Source organism: Mandrillus leucophaeus, unplaced genomic scaffold (assembly GCF_000951045.1).
Source record: "Mandrillus leucophaeus isolate KB7577 unplaced genomic scaffold, Mleu.le_1.0 Scaffold13, whole genome shotgun sequence".
NCBI classification, from domain to species: Eukaryota; Metazoa; Chordata; class Mammalia; order Primates; family Cercopithecidae; genus Mandrillus; species Mandrillus leucophaeus.
The window spans coordinates 2,591,911-2,607,568 of record NW_012101254.1 but is presented as its reverse complement, the minus strand read 5'-3'; the positions used below and the strand labels follow the sequence as shown (position 1 = coordinate 2,607,568).

Below are 15,658 nucleotides of genomic sequence, written 5' to 3'. Positions count from 1 at the left end.
GGTAACCTTTCAGGCCTCGATTTCCTCCTCTGTGGAATGGGGACACTATCAATAATACTTCTGTGTTACTGTGGGGGTTTAGTGAAAACTTGTACACAGAATTCTCAACACCTGGCAGATGGGAAGAACTTAATACATTGTTACTATTTTCCTTCTTTCTCTCCTCTTCTGGGCGAATCCTATGGGTTCTTTTTAGCAGAATGAACTCTTGGGTAACAAGAGCAGTAAGAAGTCTTGAGGTCTTAGGAAGAAGGGGGAAGCGCTCTCAAGAGGCAGGTGGTTGCTGCTGTCAAGCCTGGGGTTGTTGTTGGCTGTTCTTCCCCTCCCCTGTGCAGACTGCTCCCCCTGCTGAGCCTCTCCTTGGAGTTGTGGGGTATGTCCAGCTCCTGGGGAGCCCAGGAGGATGCCAGGGAGCCCCTGGGAGGAATGGTCCTGGCTGGATATTATAGAGGCAGCAGGTGGGGTTGGAGTGCCCGAGAAGCTTCCTTAGAACTTGCAGGAGGTGCAACTTCTAGAGCTGCCACACCAACGACTCTCTCCTTTAGGGGTTTGAAGCCTTTTTCTAGTCATTTCGTTTATTTTTTATGAAGTTCCAGTGTAGGGGAAAAAAGAATGGAGTTGTTCTACCTAATATTCTGATGGGCAGTGACCTGTAGACTTATCAGGTCTCTCAGCAAGCATGGAGGGCCAGGGATCTCTGGCCCTCGAGCAGGGCTGGGGCTGCTCTGGCCCCTGCATTGAGGCCGAGTTGACTCCTCTGTGCTCTCACCCAGCTGGGGCCCAAGGTGGCCCGACAAGTGACACGGTCTCCACTTGACCACAGTCCTTCTTCTTCATCCTTTCATCACCCCACAGGCTAACCACAGCGCAACAGTGCTCCAAGACAGAACAGAACCAGCACCAGAAGCCAGGAGGGGAGCAACTGTGCAGGAACAGAAGATATTTTGACTCGGCTGGTTTATTTATTGTTTTTGTTTTTCTGGGACAGAGTCTTGCTCTGTCGCCCAGGCTAGAGTGCAGTGGTGCGATTTTGGCTCACTGCAACCTCCAGGTTCAAGCGATTCTCCTGCCTCAGTCTCCCGAGTTGCTAGGATTACAGACAACCACCACTAGGCCCAGCTAATCTTTGATTTTTTGTTTTTTTTTCTGAGACAGAGTCTCGCTCTGTTGCCCAGTCTGGAGTGCGGTAGTGCCATCTCGGCTCACTGCAAACTCTGCCTCCCAGGTTCAAGCGATTCTCCTGCCTTGGCCTCCCAAGTAGCTGGGACTACAGGCGTGTGCCACCACACTGGCTAATTTTTGTATTTTCAGTAGTGATGGGGTTTCACCGTGTTGGCCAGGCTGGTCTTGAACTTCGGACCTCGAGTGATCCTCCCGCCTCAGCCTCCCAAAGTGCATGGGATTACAGATGTGAGCCATTGCGCCTGGCCTGACTTGGCTGTTTTGATGCAGTGGTTTTGATGAGGCCAGAACAAAAGTTAAAATGCTAGTCTTTTTTTTTTTATTATTCCTCATCACCAATATTTGCAAAGATAACCCTGAGCTCTTGGCCCACCCCAGTGTTTCTTGCCCTGTGCCTTTGCCCGAGGCATGGCTGCTGGGTGAGGTGGGGTGGGGCACAGGGCGCTGGAATGTCTGTTGAGCACCTGAAACATTCAGAAAGGAGCTGGAAGTGTGGCGGCCTGTCTTAGACTACGTTAGCTGTGTCAAAACAGCTACGCCCCCACATCACTAGCCGAAAAGGAGGGGGGAGCAGAAGTAATTTATCAGCCCCTGTCATGTGCCACGTACTTGCCTAGCATCTTATAGAAGTGATGTCATTGAATCATCCCATTCCACAGAAGCGTAATGGGGTTCAGAAGATAGTGGCTTGCCCGGGGCCACATAGCTTCTACCCGCGGCCAGGACCTGCCATGTTTCCTCCTGATCTGGCACTGCTTTTATTTCCCTTCCTTCCCACGCTGCCTCTGAGTCCTAAATCCAGAAAGTGCTATCTCTTTCTGGAGACAGCACTTTCTGGAATGGCACAGACGCTCAGAAGCGGCTGTTTGCTCAGTCTATCAGTGGTGGGGCTGGGGGCAGGTCTGGCCTCTCTCCTCACCATCCCAGTCCTTCCCAGGGCAGAAGGCCCCGTTGCTGGGGTCTGAATCCCCCCTCCACTCCCTGGTCTTCTGGGACTAACTGATTTCTCATCCCATCCCTGTACAGCCTCTCTGAATCCAGGGGGGGGCCCCCAAGGAGTTCCCCTGCGGAGCACCATCCCCCGAGCCACCTCTCAGAGGCTGCTGAGGGTGCCCAGGCTGATGCCTCCCATCCAGAGTATCCCCACCACCCCCGAGGCCAGTGGAGTCAAAGAGAAGGGCCTGGACCTGCCAGGGAACGTTCCGGGTCCTCACGAGTTGAGACCCGGTGCTCAGGAGGTAAGGCAGTTCGACTGCTGGGAGTCTGGTCCTCAGCTTCTTGTCCCCCTTCCTCCTGCCTTTCTTTCTAGCCTCCACCAACCCCTGACCCCATGTCCTGAGCATCCCTGGAGGTGTCTCGAGGTCTGCAGTGAGGATAGGGACAGCACTGGGAGAGGCTCAAGGCTCTGATTTCACTACCTCTCACAGCATCCCAAACCTCCATAGCTGGCCTGGGGGCTCTGGGTGGCTGTGCCAGAGGCTGCATGACCTTTGCCCTAGAACTGGTGGTCCCCTAGGCCTTCTCTAGTCTACATGTTCCAGAATTCCTCCTGCTTTCTGGCCCTCTCCATTTTAAGCAAGAGTGTGGCAAAGAATGCTGGGCTAGGACTCACATTTGGGCCTTGGTTTCTGCTCTGCCCCTCAGAGGCTGTGTGACTGTGGGCAAGTCACACCCCTCTTTGGGCCCCAGTTTGCACATCTATGAAAATAGAGGTTTATACCAGATGTGTTTGAAGGTCCTTCCAGTTCTGATGTTCTAGGATTTTTCTGAAATGAGAACAGAAAAACAAATAATAGTCACAAAAGGGCTTGCCAGTCTCCTCACCAGGAGTGGTAAGGAAGCAGTCAGCCTTCTGGGGGTCCTAGGGTGATGTGGCTAGAAAGAGACAGCAGGCTCCACACTGTGTGAGGTGCCTGGGAGGTGAGCGTTCACCGTGGGCTGTTTCCATAGGCCAGACCCCTGTCCCGCCTCTGCTCCCAGGCACAGATCTCCAGGCAATACCTGCACTGCAATGATGAGAAGATGCAGAAGTCCCTAGGGGGCATCGTGATCCCACCCATCCCAAAGGCCAGGCCGGTTGCAGTGGCTCCCTCCTGTGTGCCTGGCTCCCTGCCCAGCCCATTACCTCCAGGCCAGGCAGTCCTCACAGGCCTGAGGGCCCCACACCTGCGGTAAGAACTCTAAGTCAAGCCTTCCTTGCTGACTTCTCTCCCTCTGTCCCCCTGAGATCCACTGGGGGCCCTCATGGCCGACCCTCCATGGGGTTGAGTTCTTGGGGCACCAGGCAGGGAAAGGGCCGGGTGCTCCACCCATGAGCCACAGACCTGAGGAGGTCCCAGCATGGTTGCCAGGGCTTTTCTGCCTCTCGGCTCTGGTAGGCTGGGTCAATGGCATCATGGACAATGTCTCCAGCCTCTGTTTTCTCCCAGTGCCTTAGTGGATGAGGTTGCTGGAGAAATGAATAAAACACTAATTATTTTATCATATATATATAATTCTGAGACAGCGTCTCGCTCTGTCGCCCAGGCTGGAGTGCAGTGGTGCGATCTCAGCTCACTGCAACCTCCGCCTCCCGGGTTCAAGCGATTCTCCTGCCTCAGCCTCCTGAGTAACTGGGATTACAGGCACCCGCCACCATGCCCTGGTAATTTTTGTATTTTTAGTAGAGACGGGTTTCAGCATGTTGGCCAGGCTGGTCTCGAAACGCCTGACCTCAGGTGATCTGCCCTCCTCGGCCTCCCAAAGTGCTGGGATGACAGGTGTGAGCCACCATGCCCGGCCATGAATAAAACACTAATTATTTTAAAGCATGATATAGTTAATGGCAGCTCTTTGTAATTAAATATTTTCTTATTTGATGGATACTAAAAATACAACCAGTACCGTGTGTATGGGGGACAGTCCACAAACTTTTGGACTTGAAAAGGGGTCTTCATATCTTCCTCATATAAACAAGTGGGGAAGAGGATCTTTGTGTTGGTATAAATCGGGTTATGGTTTGTTAAGACAGACAGTGCTGTAGGTGGTCAGCAACATCCCCAGGGTCAGTCCAGAGTGATGTCAGAGCACGTGTGTGTGAGAGTGTTTGAGTGTGTCTTTGTGTGTGCATACCTGTATGAGTGCCTGCATGTATGTATGTGTGAGTGTATGTGTATGAGTGTGTATATGTGCATATATGTGTGAGTGCATGCATGTATGTGAGTGCAAGAGTATGTGTGTGTATGTGTATGTGTGTGAGTGCATGCATGTGTGTGAGTGTACATGTCTGTGTTTGTGTGTGCATGAGTGCAAGAGTATGTGTCTGCATGTGTGAAGTATGTGTGCATGTATGTGTATGTCTGTGAGTGCATCTGTGTGGAGTGTGTATGTGTGTGCATGTGTGAGTGCGTGTATGTGTATGCACGTGTGAGTGCATGTGTGCATGTGTATGTGAGTGCATGTGTGTGTGCATGTGTGTGGGGTGTGTGCATGTGTGTATATGTGAGACAGTGTGTTGTGAGTGCATGTGTGTGGAGTGTGTGTGCATATGTATGTGTGTGCATGTGTGTGTGTGGGGTGTGTATGTGTGCATGTGTGTGAGACCGTGTGTGTGTGAGTGCATTTGTGGAGTGAGTGTGAGCACGTCTGTGGGTGCATGTGTGTGGAGTGCATATGTGTGTGCATGTGTGTGTGTGAGAGCATGCATGTGCATGAGTGCATGTGTGTGTGACGTGTGTGTGTGCATGTGTGTGAGTGCATGTTTGTGTGTGACTACATGTGTTTGAAGTGTGTGGAGTGTAGGTGTGTGCATGTGTGTGGAGTGTGTGCATGCATGTGTATGTGTGAAAGCATGCGTGTGTGAGTGCATGTGTGTGCGTGTGTGTGCATGAGTGCATGTGTGTGGAGTATGTACATGTATGTGTGAATGCATGTGTGTCCATGTGTGAGTGCAAGTGCATGTGTGTGCATGTGTGTGTGCATGTGTGCATGTGTATATGGGTGTGAGTGCTTGTGTGTGAGTGCATGTGAGTGCATGTGAGTGCGTGCGTGTGTGTGCGTGCATGTCTTGTGAGTGCATGTGTGTGCATGTGTATGTGTGTGAGTGCATGTGTGAGTGTGTGTGCATGCATGTGTCTGCATGTGAGTGCATGTGTGTGTGAGTGCATGTGTGTGTGAGTGCATGTGTGTGCATGTGTATGTGAGTGCATGTGTGTGCATGTGTGAGTGCATGTGTGTGAGTGCATGCGTGTGCATGTGTATGTGTGTGAGTGCATGTGTGTGAGTGCATGTGTGTGCGTGTGTGTGAGTGCATGTGTGTGAGTGCATGTGTGCATGTGTGTGAGTGCATGTGTGTGAGAGTGCATGTGTGTGCATGTGTGTGTGTGAGTGCATGTGCGTGGAGTGTGTGTGCATGTGCTCAGGGCCTATGGGCCTGGCTCCTTCAGTGCAGTCACAATCCAGTTCCTCCTGTGACTGCTTCCCTCCCGTTTCTTGGTGCCTGATGACGGATTCTTCCATTTTTCTCACACTTCTTCATTTCCTCTGTCTCCCTGGTGCCTTCCCTCTGTGCACACACGTGTTCATGTCTTTCTCCGACCCTGTGGGGTATGGGGAGCCATCCATGAACCTGCTTCTGGATTCGTATTCTCTATTCAGTTTTCACCATCAGCCTCCTCAGACAGCAGCTTGCTCCACTGACCTCTGCCTCCTCACCATTGGACACGTCCTCCCCTTTCTTACTCAGACGCTGGCCTCTTCCTCCCCTCGGAGCAGCCTTGTCTGTGCCTCTCATGACTCGCTGGCCCCAGACCTGTGACTTTTCCTCTTATCTCCTTACTCTTGACCTTTTTGCATCATTTAAACCATGGATGGCCCTTGAATTTTTCTTCTTTTTCTGCATCCTGACTTTACACCTGCTTCTCGACCTTCCAGGCAGCTTCCTGTGTACCCTCTTCCATTTCTGAGTTCTGCCATTCCCGAAATTGTTCCAGGGCTCTTTGCCCCCATCTCCTGTTTTCTCCTAGGGCCGTTGTGTGTGTCCAAGTCTTCCAGATGGTGGGATGTGGGTGAGTTCACATCTCCTGCTCTAGCCCTGGAACCATCCACAGTTCAGGCTACTTGTTTCCATCTTTCTGTTGGGCATCTCCAGTTTCTCCTGGCTGATGTGATCCATTACCAGAGGGAGAGACAGGGAGGCTGTGCCGCCATCATGGCAACAAGGACCACCTCGTGTTTCCCCAAACCACCCGCTCCCAAGACCTCATTGCTGTCAAGGTGCAGACCTTCTCCTTGGCCTTCAAGTCTCAGAGTCATCTTCGACCCTTGTTCCTAGTGCCTCCTGCTCCTAACACATTTCCATAGCCCCTCAAGTCTTTCTTAACAGCCATGAAAGCTCCACCCGCTTCTTGCCCCTGCCTTTCCCTCTTGGTTCACACTTCCGCCTCCTTCTTGACCTTCCCTAATAGTGCCTAACCTGTCTCCTTGCAGCTCTGTGCTTTCCATCCCCATCTTTCATTTTCCTGCTTCCCCCACCGCCTTGCACACCTCTTCCATGCACTTTGCCTGTATTGACATTCCTGATTGAACGAATGCAGGGTCCTTTGTGTCAAGGACCCAGGCGTATCATGCTGAGTCTCCTTGGCCTGACATTCATGGTCCATCCAGCCCACGACCCCACAGTTCCTCCCCGCTGCCCCCCAGTGCTGCTCTGCGGGGCCTTCCTACCCTTCCAGACCCTGAGGACCTATTACCATTTCACTCATCCATCCTTCCCTTTACGAGGGGTAATGGTGCTTCCCCTCATCCATCTCTGCGCCCCCAACAGCCTCTCACCCCTTTCCCCACCCGTTCATTCCGTCTCTACTGTTCCATGTCTACCTACTCTCCCTTTAAAGGGTGGCAAGGAGGGGAAGTGGCCTTCTCTTCATTGTCCGCAGGCATCCAGCCCAGGAAGTGCCTCAGCCCCTCCCTTCCACTAAACAAAATAGGCAAATCTTGATTATTTAAATTTATTTTATTTTATTTGTTTTTTATTTTTTATTATTATTTTTTTGAGATGGAGTCTCACTCTGTCACCCAGGCTGGAGTGCAGTGGCATGATCTTGGCTCACTGCAACCTCCGCCTCCTGGGTTCAAGCAATTCTTCTGTCTCAGCCTCCCGAGTAGCTGGGACTACAGGGGCATGCCACCATGCCTTTCTAAATTTTGTAATTTTAGTAGAGATGTGGTTTCATCATATTGGTCAGGCTGGTCTTGACACTAGGTGATCTGCCCGCCTCGGCCTCCCAAAGTGCTGGGATTACAGGCATGAGCCACTGCACTCAGCCAATTTTTTTTTAATTTTTTTTTTTTTTTGAGATGGAGTCTCGTTCTGTTACCCAGGCTGGAGTGCAGTGGCTTGATCTCTCCTCATTGTAACCTCCACCTCCCTGGTTCCAGTGATTCTCCTGCCTCAGCCTCCCGAGTAGCTGGGATTACAGGCACACACCACCAAAAATACAAAAAATCGCCTGGCTAATTTTTGTATTTTCAGTAGAGATGGGGTTTCACCATGTTGGCCAGGTTGGTCTCGAACTCCTGACCTCAGGTGATCTAACCACCTCGGCCTCCCAAAGTGCTGGGATTACAGGTGTAAGCCACCGCACCTGGCCCAGCCTACTTTATTTAAACCTCATTCTGTTCTTTAACCTGGAGCACCACAAGGCAGGCGCCATATGTCAAAAACCTCTGTGGCTTCCGTGGGGCCAGGATTGGTACCTGGCGTGGATTAGTTCCATAATAAATATCTGTCCTTTCCTGTCTAGTTGTGACATGGATTTCTCTTTGTTGAAAATGTGGGGCTCTCTAGTCAATGGAGGGGATGGAGGCTCTATCACCATTTCACTCATCCGTCTGTCCATTTAAAAGCTGTTGGCTGGGTGCGGTGGCTCAAGCCTGTAATCCCAGCACTTTGGGTGGCCGAGACGGGCGGATCACGAGGTCAGGAGATCGAGACCATCCTGGCTAACACGATGAAACCCTGTCTCTACTAAAAAATACAAAAAACTAGCCGGGCGAGGTGGCGGGCGCCTGTAGTCCCACCTACTCGGGAGGCTGAGGCAGGAGAATGGCGTAAACCCGGGAGGCAGAGCTTGCAGTGAGCTGAGATCTGGCCACTGCACTTCAGCCTGGGTGACAAAGCGAGACTCCGTCTCAAAAAAAAAAAAAAAAAAAAGCTGTTAAGCACCTACTATGTGCCAGGCGCTATGAACTCAAAGCCAAATAGGCAATAATCTGTGTGATCCAGGAGCTCATGAGAGATACCTCTCAGGAAGTCATCAAGGTGAAGTTCAGAGAGCTGGGTGTGTAGGCGAAGGCTGCCTGTCATGTTGGTGACCCAGGAGGAAGAGATCTGAATCACGCCAGGCAGACTTCTGAGGAAAGGGTGAGCGCACACTTGTGAGATGGAGACGGAGGTGGAAGAGGGAGAGACGGAAGGAGGAGTGAGCCCCTGCATCCTTGAGTGACAGCCTGTGGGGTGGGGGTGAAGGGCCTGTCTGCCACCTGAGAGGTGGGAGCTTCATCCTCCTGTGAGGAGGTGCCACCAAAGGTTTTCGGGTATGAACGTGGCATCTGCTGTGACTTAGAAAGGGCACGTTGGCAACCTCAGAGTGGCATGGACCGTGTAGATGGAGGTGGGGCTGCTGCAGGAATCCAGGGAGAAGGCCAAGGGTGTCTGAACAGGGCAGAGGCAGGGACTGTGTGGGGTGAGGATGCAGAGGTGGGGGTGGGACGGGACGAATGGTAGGGCTAAGCCACCGGCTGGATGTGGGCTGACGATAGGGGAGCTGAGACCATGCCTGAGTTTCTGGCTTCAGCCGCTGGACAGATACCAGCACCCTTCCTGGAGAGAGGGGATAGGAGAAGAGGCAGGTGCTGGGGACAGTGTGAGGCCACTCTTGGACACGCTTAGACGTTTGGGCTGGAGCAGGGAGGGGCTCTTGCTGCCCCTGCCCCGCCCACCTCATTGGGGCCTGAGGAGGAGCCGGAGCGGTGGTGGGTTTTCTGTGAGGTTCACAGAGGGTGCGGTGGGGCTGCCACGTGCAGGAAGGCAGGGTCCCTGATCGGTGTGGCCTGTCTTGGCCTCATTCCTTTCTGCTGAGGGGTCTCTAGAAAAGGGGAGGGCAAGAGGCTTCCCCAAGGTCCACAGCTTGAGAGAAGCTGAGCCAAGTCCTCTGAGGCCAAATCGCTTGCTCAGAGCAGGTGTGTGTGTTGTAGCGGGTGGGGTGGGGGCGAGGCTGCAGCTCAGGGCCCCAAGCCAAGGCACGAGCAGGATGAGGCCAGGCCTCGGAGAAGGGGGTGGCATCGGGGTTTTTGGCATCCTGTGCTCACCTCAGGCAGCCTGGGACCTCCATGAGCTCCTAGAAGCCAAGGGCAACCGTGTGGACTTTGACGCTCCACTTCCCTTCCCCGCCTGCCTCCAATCCTGTTAGTGCCGTTGGGCAGTGATTGGGCAGTGGTGGGTTACAATGGCAAAGGCCTAGGGGATGGGCTCCCCAGGTCAGGGGTACCCTGGGGCATTCACTTACTATCTCCAGCCCACACAATCCCTCCCTGTGGGTCTAGACCCAAGAGGCTGGTCCTGGCCCTGGGAGCAATGGCGAGTCCCTGCTGATCTAGGCCCAGACTGAAGCTCTGCTCCTCCCATGGACCCAGGGTCCCCTGACCTCCACAGTCCCCAAGGATCAGGGTTCCCCTGGATCCAGGCAGGCACTGAGGTGGGCTGTCCTACCGCCTCTCCTCCAGCCTGGCCTGGACTGTGATCCTCTGAGGCCACAGCATGGGATGTTATGTTCCTGTCCTGTTGCTGTGGCTTGTTACTCCGTCATCCCCCCAGTGGGTCCTGATGTTCGCTGAGAGGGGAAAGCCATGTGGGATGCTGCAGGGCTGGTCTCCATGGGAACCTGAGCTCCCGGAGGGCAGGGAGTGTCATGTCTTATTGATGCTCCATTCCCAGTGTCTAGAATGGTGCTTGACACATAGTAGGTCTTCAGTAAATACCTGTTGAATAAGTAAATGGTGCTTCCAACTTAAGAAATTACAATTAAAACCAGTGCCAGGGATGCCACTGTTTTCCCTTCCTGTGGGTAACTGGGGTTGAACTTCTAGTACAAAACGGTGGTGACTTCCTGTCACAGCAAAGGGGGTCAACCCCCCAGTCCCTGGGGGATGGGAGATGGGGGGATAGGGATTACAATCATGAGGAGTGGACTGTTTAGGGGTCACTGAGCTCTCACGGGGGTTGGGGCAGCTTGGAGAACTTGAGCTCAGTGCTCTCTGAGCTGAGAGGCAGTTTACCCTTGTCTGCTGCAGCTGCTCTCAGTTCCACAGGCCCAAACAGCGCAGCGGGAGGGTGGGGGCTTCCTTTAAGCCAGCAGTTTCCGTGTGGGTGTTGGCCTCCTGGGGAATGGGTGAGCTGCACTGCCAGGAAATGGGGCTGAACCTGGCCTGGTGGTCAGTTTGCCCTTGTGTTTGCAGAGGGAGCCGTATCTCCTGCAGCTTGAATCCTGGGCCAAGAGCCTCTGCAGAGATAACAGTGCCCTCCCCTCAGTCCCCCATCTTGGCCATTGCCCCATCCTGGAGCCACCCTGGGCTCCCCCAGCAGTGTCTGTGGCTGGCCGTCCCTCGTGATGCTTTTCTCTCCCCCATTCTTTTAAGATTGGCTCGGGAGAGTGGGCCTCGGGAGAAGACCCCTGCATCTGTGGGTACGTATTTTCCATGCACACCTCCCTTTGTTATTTGACTCTCTGCATTCCTGCCCTCGGTCATGGAAACAGAAATAGGGCCAGAGGAGATCTGAGAGCTCTTGTGTCTGGGCCCTTCATTTCACAGCAGGAAGCTGAAGTCACCGGAGGTCTAACTGGAGGGTGGCAGCAGGCCCAGGCGAGGTGTGGAAGAGAAGTGACATTTATTGGCACCTGCTCTGGTACATCAGGTGTGTTGACATACACCAGTTTGTGCAGCTTGCCATGGCCTCGATAAGAGAGATGATGCTTGCCCTGTGTGACAGACGAGCTGGCACACGAAGGCTCTGTGAACAGGATGTTCTCCCTGGTCGCTGAGGCCCGTCAGGCTTGCAGTCAAGTTCCCATGGCTCTAAAGCTGGGGTCTTGACACATCAAGCAGCTGCCCCTTGCAGTGTGTTAAGCAAATAGAGAGAGTATTCCTCACCTAGAGAATGAGAAGGTAAACCAGAGTCCACAAACCTCAGCCAACCGGCCCCAGGAGCTTTAGCTGTCAGGGAATAGGGCCAGCACAGGATTGAGGCAAGGAGAGGGAACAGGGCAAGGTAGGAGGCCTTTAAAGAGGGAGGAAGGATCCTTCCTGGGTTGAACTCTATGGGGAGGTGGGACTGGTGGATGGAAGCTGAGCCTCTGCTGCAGGACTGGGGAGCAGCACACGCCGAGCCCAGGCCATGGTAGGGAAGATTTGGAGACAGCTGCTCTGCTGCCCGGGAGGAGGGGTGGCCTTCCCAGGACCAGCTTCCTGGCAGGTCACTCTGCTAATCAGCTCAGCTGGTGAGGCAGTTTGGGGAAGAGGGGTGGCTGTTGCCCAAGAGGCCCTGGGATCAAGACACAAAGCTGGGCCTGGCACAGAAACCTCTGCGGCAGCTGCTTCTCCCCGGCTCCCGGGCCAGGCTGCAGCAGGGTGAGCTCAGGCAGTCTGTGGCGAAATGCACTGGCACCCTGAGTGACCTTAAGAGCTAACCCAGAGGATGCTGGTGTGGGGGCTGGGCCAGGAGACCCCAGGCAGTAACCACTTCCTCCCCTGGCTCTCCAGCTTGCTGTTTGAGAACCAGGTCACCAGGGGGCTGTGGCAGGGGCAGGCTGCTCAGACAAGGCTTTCCAGGGCATACCTTTGGGGTGCAGGTGAAGAAATGACATAAAAAGTAGTTAAGTCCTTAAAGGGCTCTCTGCCCTCTGGCTGGCAGCTGGGCTGACACAGCTGGGCTGACACTGCCCTCTATGTGCAACATGCCTAGTACATGGTAGGGGCTCACAGGGTCTTGTCTGAAGCTGGGGGCTTCCTCACATCTGTGGCATTCCTGCAGTCCTTGCGCTGGCCAGATGGTGCCTACCACATGTGCCCTCTGCTCTGCCTCTTACCTCTGGGCAGATGAAGCTTCAAAGCCCCTCTTTCCCCTTGGCCCTTGATCCTTCTCCCTGCACCAAGCAGAGGAATCCTTTGCAGAAGACACGGGCTGGGCAGAGGACCCGGGTGACCTGGGAGCTCTGCAGGGGCCCCAGATGTAAGCTGTCTTTTCCAGCCTCAGGCAGCCTCAGCTGGTGGCCCCATCTCAGCAGACCCCTGACTTGCAGGTTCACCCAAGGATGGTGAGCTCAAAACCCTTTGAGTGGCAGAAAATGAATGAACCTGTTTGAGCCCTGCCTTCATAATGAGAAATGTACCTTTAAAATCCGCTGATGGGGAACGTATGAATGACAAAGCAATACTGTGGATTTGATGCCATCAAGTGGAAGTGAATGGGTATTTTATCCATCCCAAGAGCATTCGAAGGTTACTGGCTGTAGTAGCGTTCTCCAGAGGGATGGAACTAGTAGGATATATGTCTCTATATAAGGGAGTTTATTAGGGAGAATTGGCTCACACGATTACAAGGTGAAATCCCACAAGAGGCCGTCTGCAAGCTGGGGAAGAGAGAGGCTGGTAGTGGCTCAGTCAAAGTTCGAAAGCCTCAAACCAGGGACGCCAACAGGGCAGCCTTCAGTCTGTGACCAAAGGTCCGGGAGCCCCTGGCGTGCCACTGGTGCAAGTCCCAGAGTCCAAAGGCCAAAGGCCAAAGAACCTGGAGTCTGATGTTCAAGGGCAGGAGGAGTAGAAGGAAGCGTCCAGCAGGGGAGAAAGCAGGCAGCCAGAAGACTCGGCAAGCAAGGTGATCCCACCTTCTTCCATCTGCTTTGTTCTAGCTGTGATGGTAGCTAGCAGTTGATTGGATGGTGCCCACCCACGTTGATGGTGGGTCCTCCTCTCCCAGTCCACTGGCTCAAATGTCAATCTCCTCTGGCAACACCTTCACAGACACACCCAGAAACAATACTTTACCAGCTATGTAGGCATCCAATCCAGACAGCACCTATTATTACCCATCACACCGGCTCTCAGCTTTCCCATCTGTAAAATGAGACTGGACTAGTGTTAGTTCTCTGGTCCTGGCAACTCTGCCCTTTCCTGCTGCGTCATGCTTTCAGGCAAGCCCACAATCATATGAAAGCATTGGTGGGCCCATTTTGTTTTTTCTTTTCCTTCCGTACAAGCCTCCCAGGACAGATACACTTATATTCTCAGGAAATGTCTTACATCTCCTGGATAACACATCTGGCCCTGTTTCCCGCCCAGCCTCCCCACTCCCGCACCTATCTTGGAATAAAGTGTGCAGTGAATGAACGAATGGGGGGTGATGCTGGTCCACAGGTAGTCCGCCCCATGCCTGCCAGTGCTGCCCTGTACAGTAAACCTAACTCAGGTCTTGCTCCATCGAGGAAGAATTGAGGGTGCGGGGCTTAGCAGTAGAGTTGAGCCAGCCACAGGGTCAGTGAGCTCAGGAGGGTCCTGGGTGTTTCAGCTCCACTCCTGTTCTCAACCCCTCAGAGCCAAAACCTTTGGCCTCACCCATCAGAGACAGACCTGCTGCTGCCAAGAAGCCTGCCCTGCCTTTTTCTCAGTCTGCTCCCACGCTGACAGCCTTCTCCTTTGACCATGCCAAAGAAGCCTGCCCTTTGCTGAAAGAAGAGGACCGGAAGGAGATCAACACCAAGGTACCTGGGGAGCGGGAGGAGGAGGAAGTGGAGCTGGAGTGGACCGCAGGCTACATGAAGGCAAGCATCTGAAGTATTCAAGAGTGGGACCAGCCACAGAGCAGAGCAAGGAGAATCTGAGGCAGTCACCCAAGTACTAAAGGCCAGAACCTGCAGACGGGGTTAGGGTGGGGGCTGGAGAAAGGATAGGGGCTGGAAGTGGGGTGGGGACCTAGGTGCAGGGAAGACTACAGAGGGTTGCTGAGGGGTAGCAGGGAGGAAGGAAGGAGGACAGGGAGTTTGCACAGGGCTCAGGAGGAAGCCGGATGTGGGGCAGAGAGCAGGATGCCTTAGGTGAACTGGGCTGCGTGGTTTGAACTAATACCCAACATAGCAAATGAGAGGCAGCTGACTCAGGTCTGATCAGCCACGGGCTGTGCTCCACGGACTGGCGAATACCTCACACTTCTCGGGTGGCCTTGGAAGGTGGTCATTTCCCTGGTTTGAACGAATTTAGTGAAGCTTGGGGAGTCACTGTAGTGAGGAGCCTGTGCTCATTCTTTGAAACAGAGAACATTCCAGGTCAAGAAGCGTATCTTGAAGGCCTCCTGGGTGCGTATTCTCTGTTAGAGACTGGGTGGCTGTGTAAGTCATCACCACAGCCCTCCCACCGCAGAGAGGACCACAGAACATGAAACATAAACATTCAGTGCAGCGAAACGAGCTCATCCTCCACCCCGCTTCTGTGCTCCCTCCCGTGGCCACATCGTAGGCCTTGGCATTCTAAAGTGTGTCCCCATAGCATGGTCTCAATTTCAAGCATCCCATTGGCTCACCACCCTCTCCTGTTGTTCTGCTCAATCCGGCTAATCCTTCAGTTCCAACACTTGTTCCCTCTCTGGCGTCAACGATATTCTCGTTGAAATGGGATCATTGCTATCAGCGTATCAGCTCTCTGTTACCTCTCTTATTTTAAGAAAGCAAAACAAAACCAAGACAAAATGATTGCTGCGTCTCTTTTCTCTCCCGAGTCCACGCCTAACAGGCATTAGTCCACACTCCCCACTGAAACTGCCCACGCTGGAGTCGCCAATGACCTTCATCTTCCCAAATGTAGCCACGGTTAGTCCTCGTCTACTTTGACCCCATCACAGCTTTTGACACGACTTGTGTCTCATCCTTGAATTCTCCAGCCAGGGATAGGGGTGAGGGGTGGCTCTTTTTTGGTCCTGACTACATGAAAGGCAGCTCCTTTCCAGCCCTTCTTGGCTGCTGCCTCCTCATCTCCCCCGCCTCTGGATGCTGGAACTGCCCCAGCGCTCAGCCCTCTGGCCTCTCGTCTATTTGTACTGACCCGCTAGATCCTCATCCAGTCCAGACATTAAGTACCATCTCTACGCTGAGGACTCCCACACCTCCCTCGCCAGCCTAGACCTTCCCTTGACCTCCAGACTAACATATTTAGCTGCTACTCAATACCTCTGCTTAAGTGCCTAATTATACTTCCAACTGACTGTGTCTAAAACTCAACCCTTGAATGCTCACCTCACAAAACCTCCTGTCTCCCCAGGGGACCCACTCAGCTCCAGCCTTCCAGTGGCTCAGGTCAACCATCTCGGGCATCCTTGGCTCCTCTCTTCCTCTCTTGCCCTGCACCTCATATATCAGTGAAGAGAGTGAGCTGCACCTTAGAAGCATGTTCA

At 53.5% G+C, this 15,658-nt stretch overlaps 1 protein-coding gene across 2 annotated transcripts in view; it reads left to right on the top strand.

The window, feature by feature from the left end:
* The window catches only part of FAM179A (family with sequence similarity 179, member A), an 84,296-nt gene that overhangs the window by 19,108 nt on the left and 49,530 nt on the right, over window positions 1-15,658 (top strand). For both annotated transcript variants that reach the window (XM_011972572.1, XM_011972571.1), the window contains exons 5-8: window positions 2,209-2,420; window positions 3,163-3,353; window positions 10,858-10,904; window positions 13,810-13,976. In XM_011972572.1, the coding sequence (XP_011827962.1) occupies window positions 2,209-2,420; window positions 3,163-3,353; window positions 10,858-10,904; window positions 13,810-13,976 (617 nt within the window). The remainder of the gene's footprint in view (window positions 1-2,208; window positions 2,421-3,162; window positions 3,354-10,857; window positions 10,905-13,809; window positions 13,977-15,658) is intronic.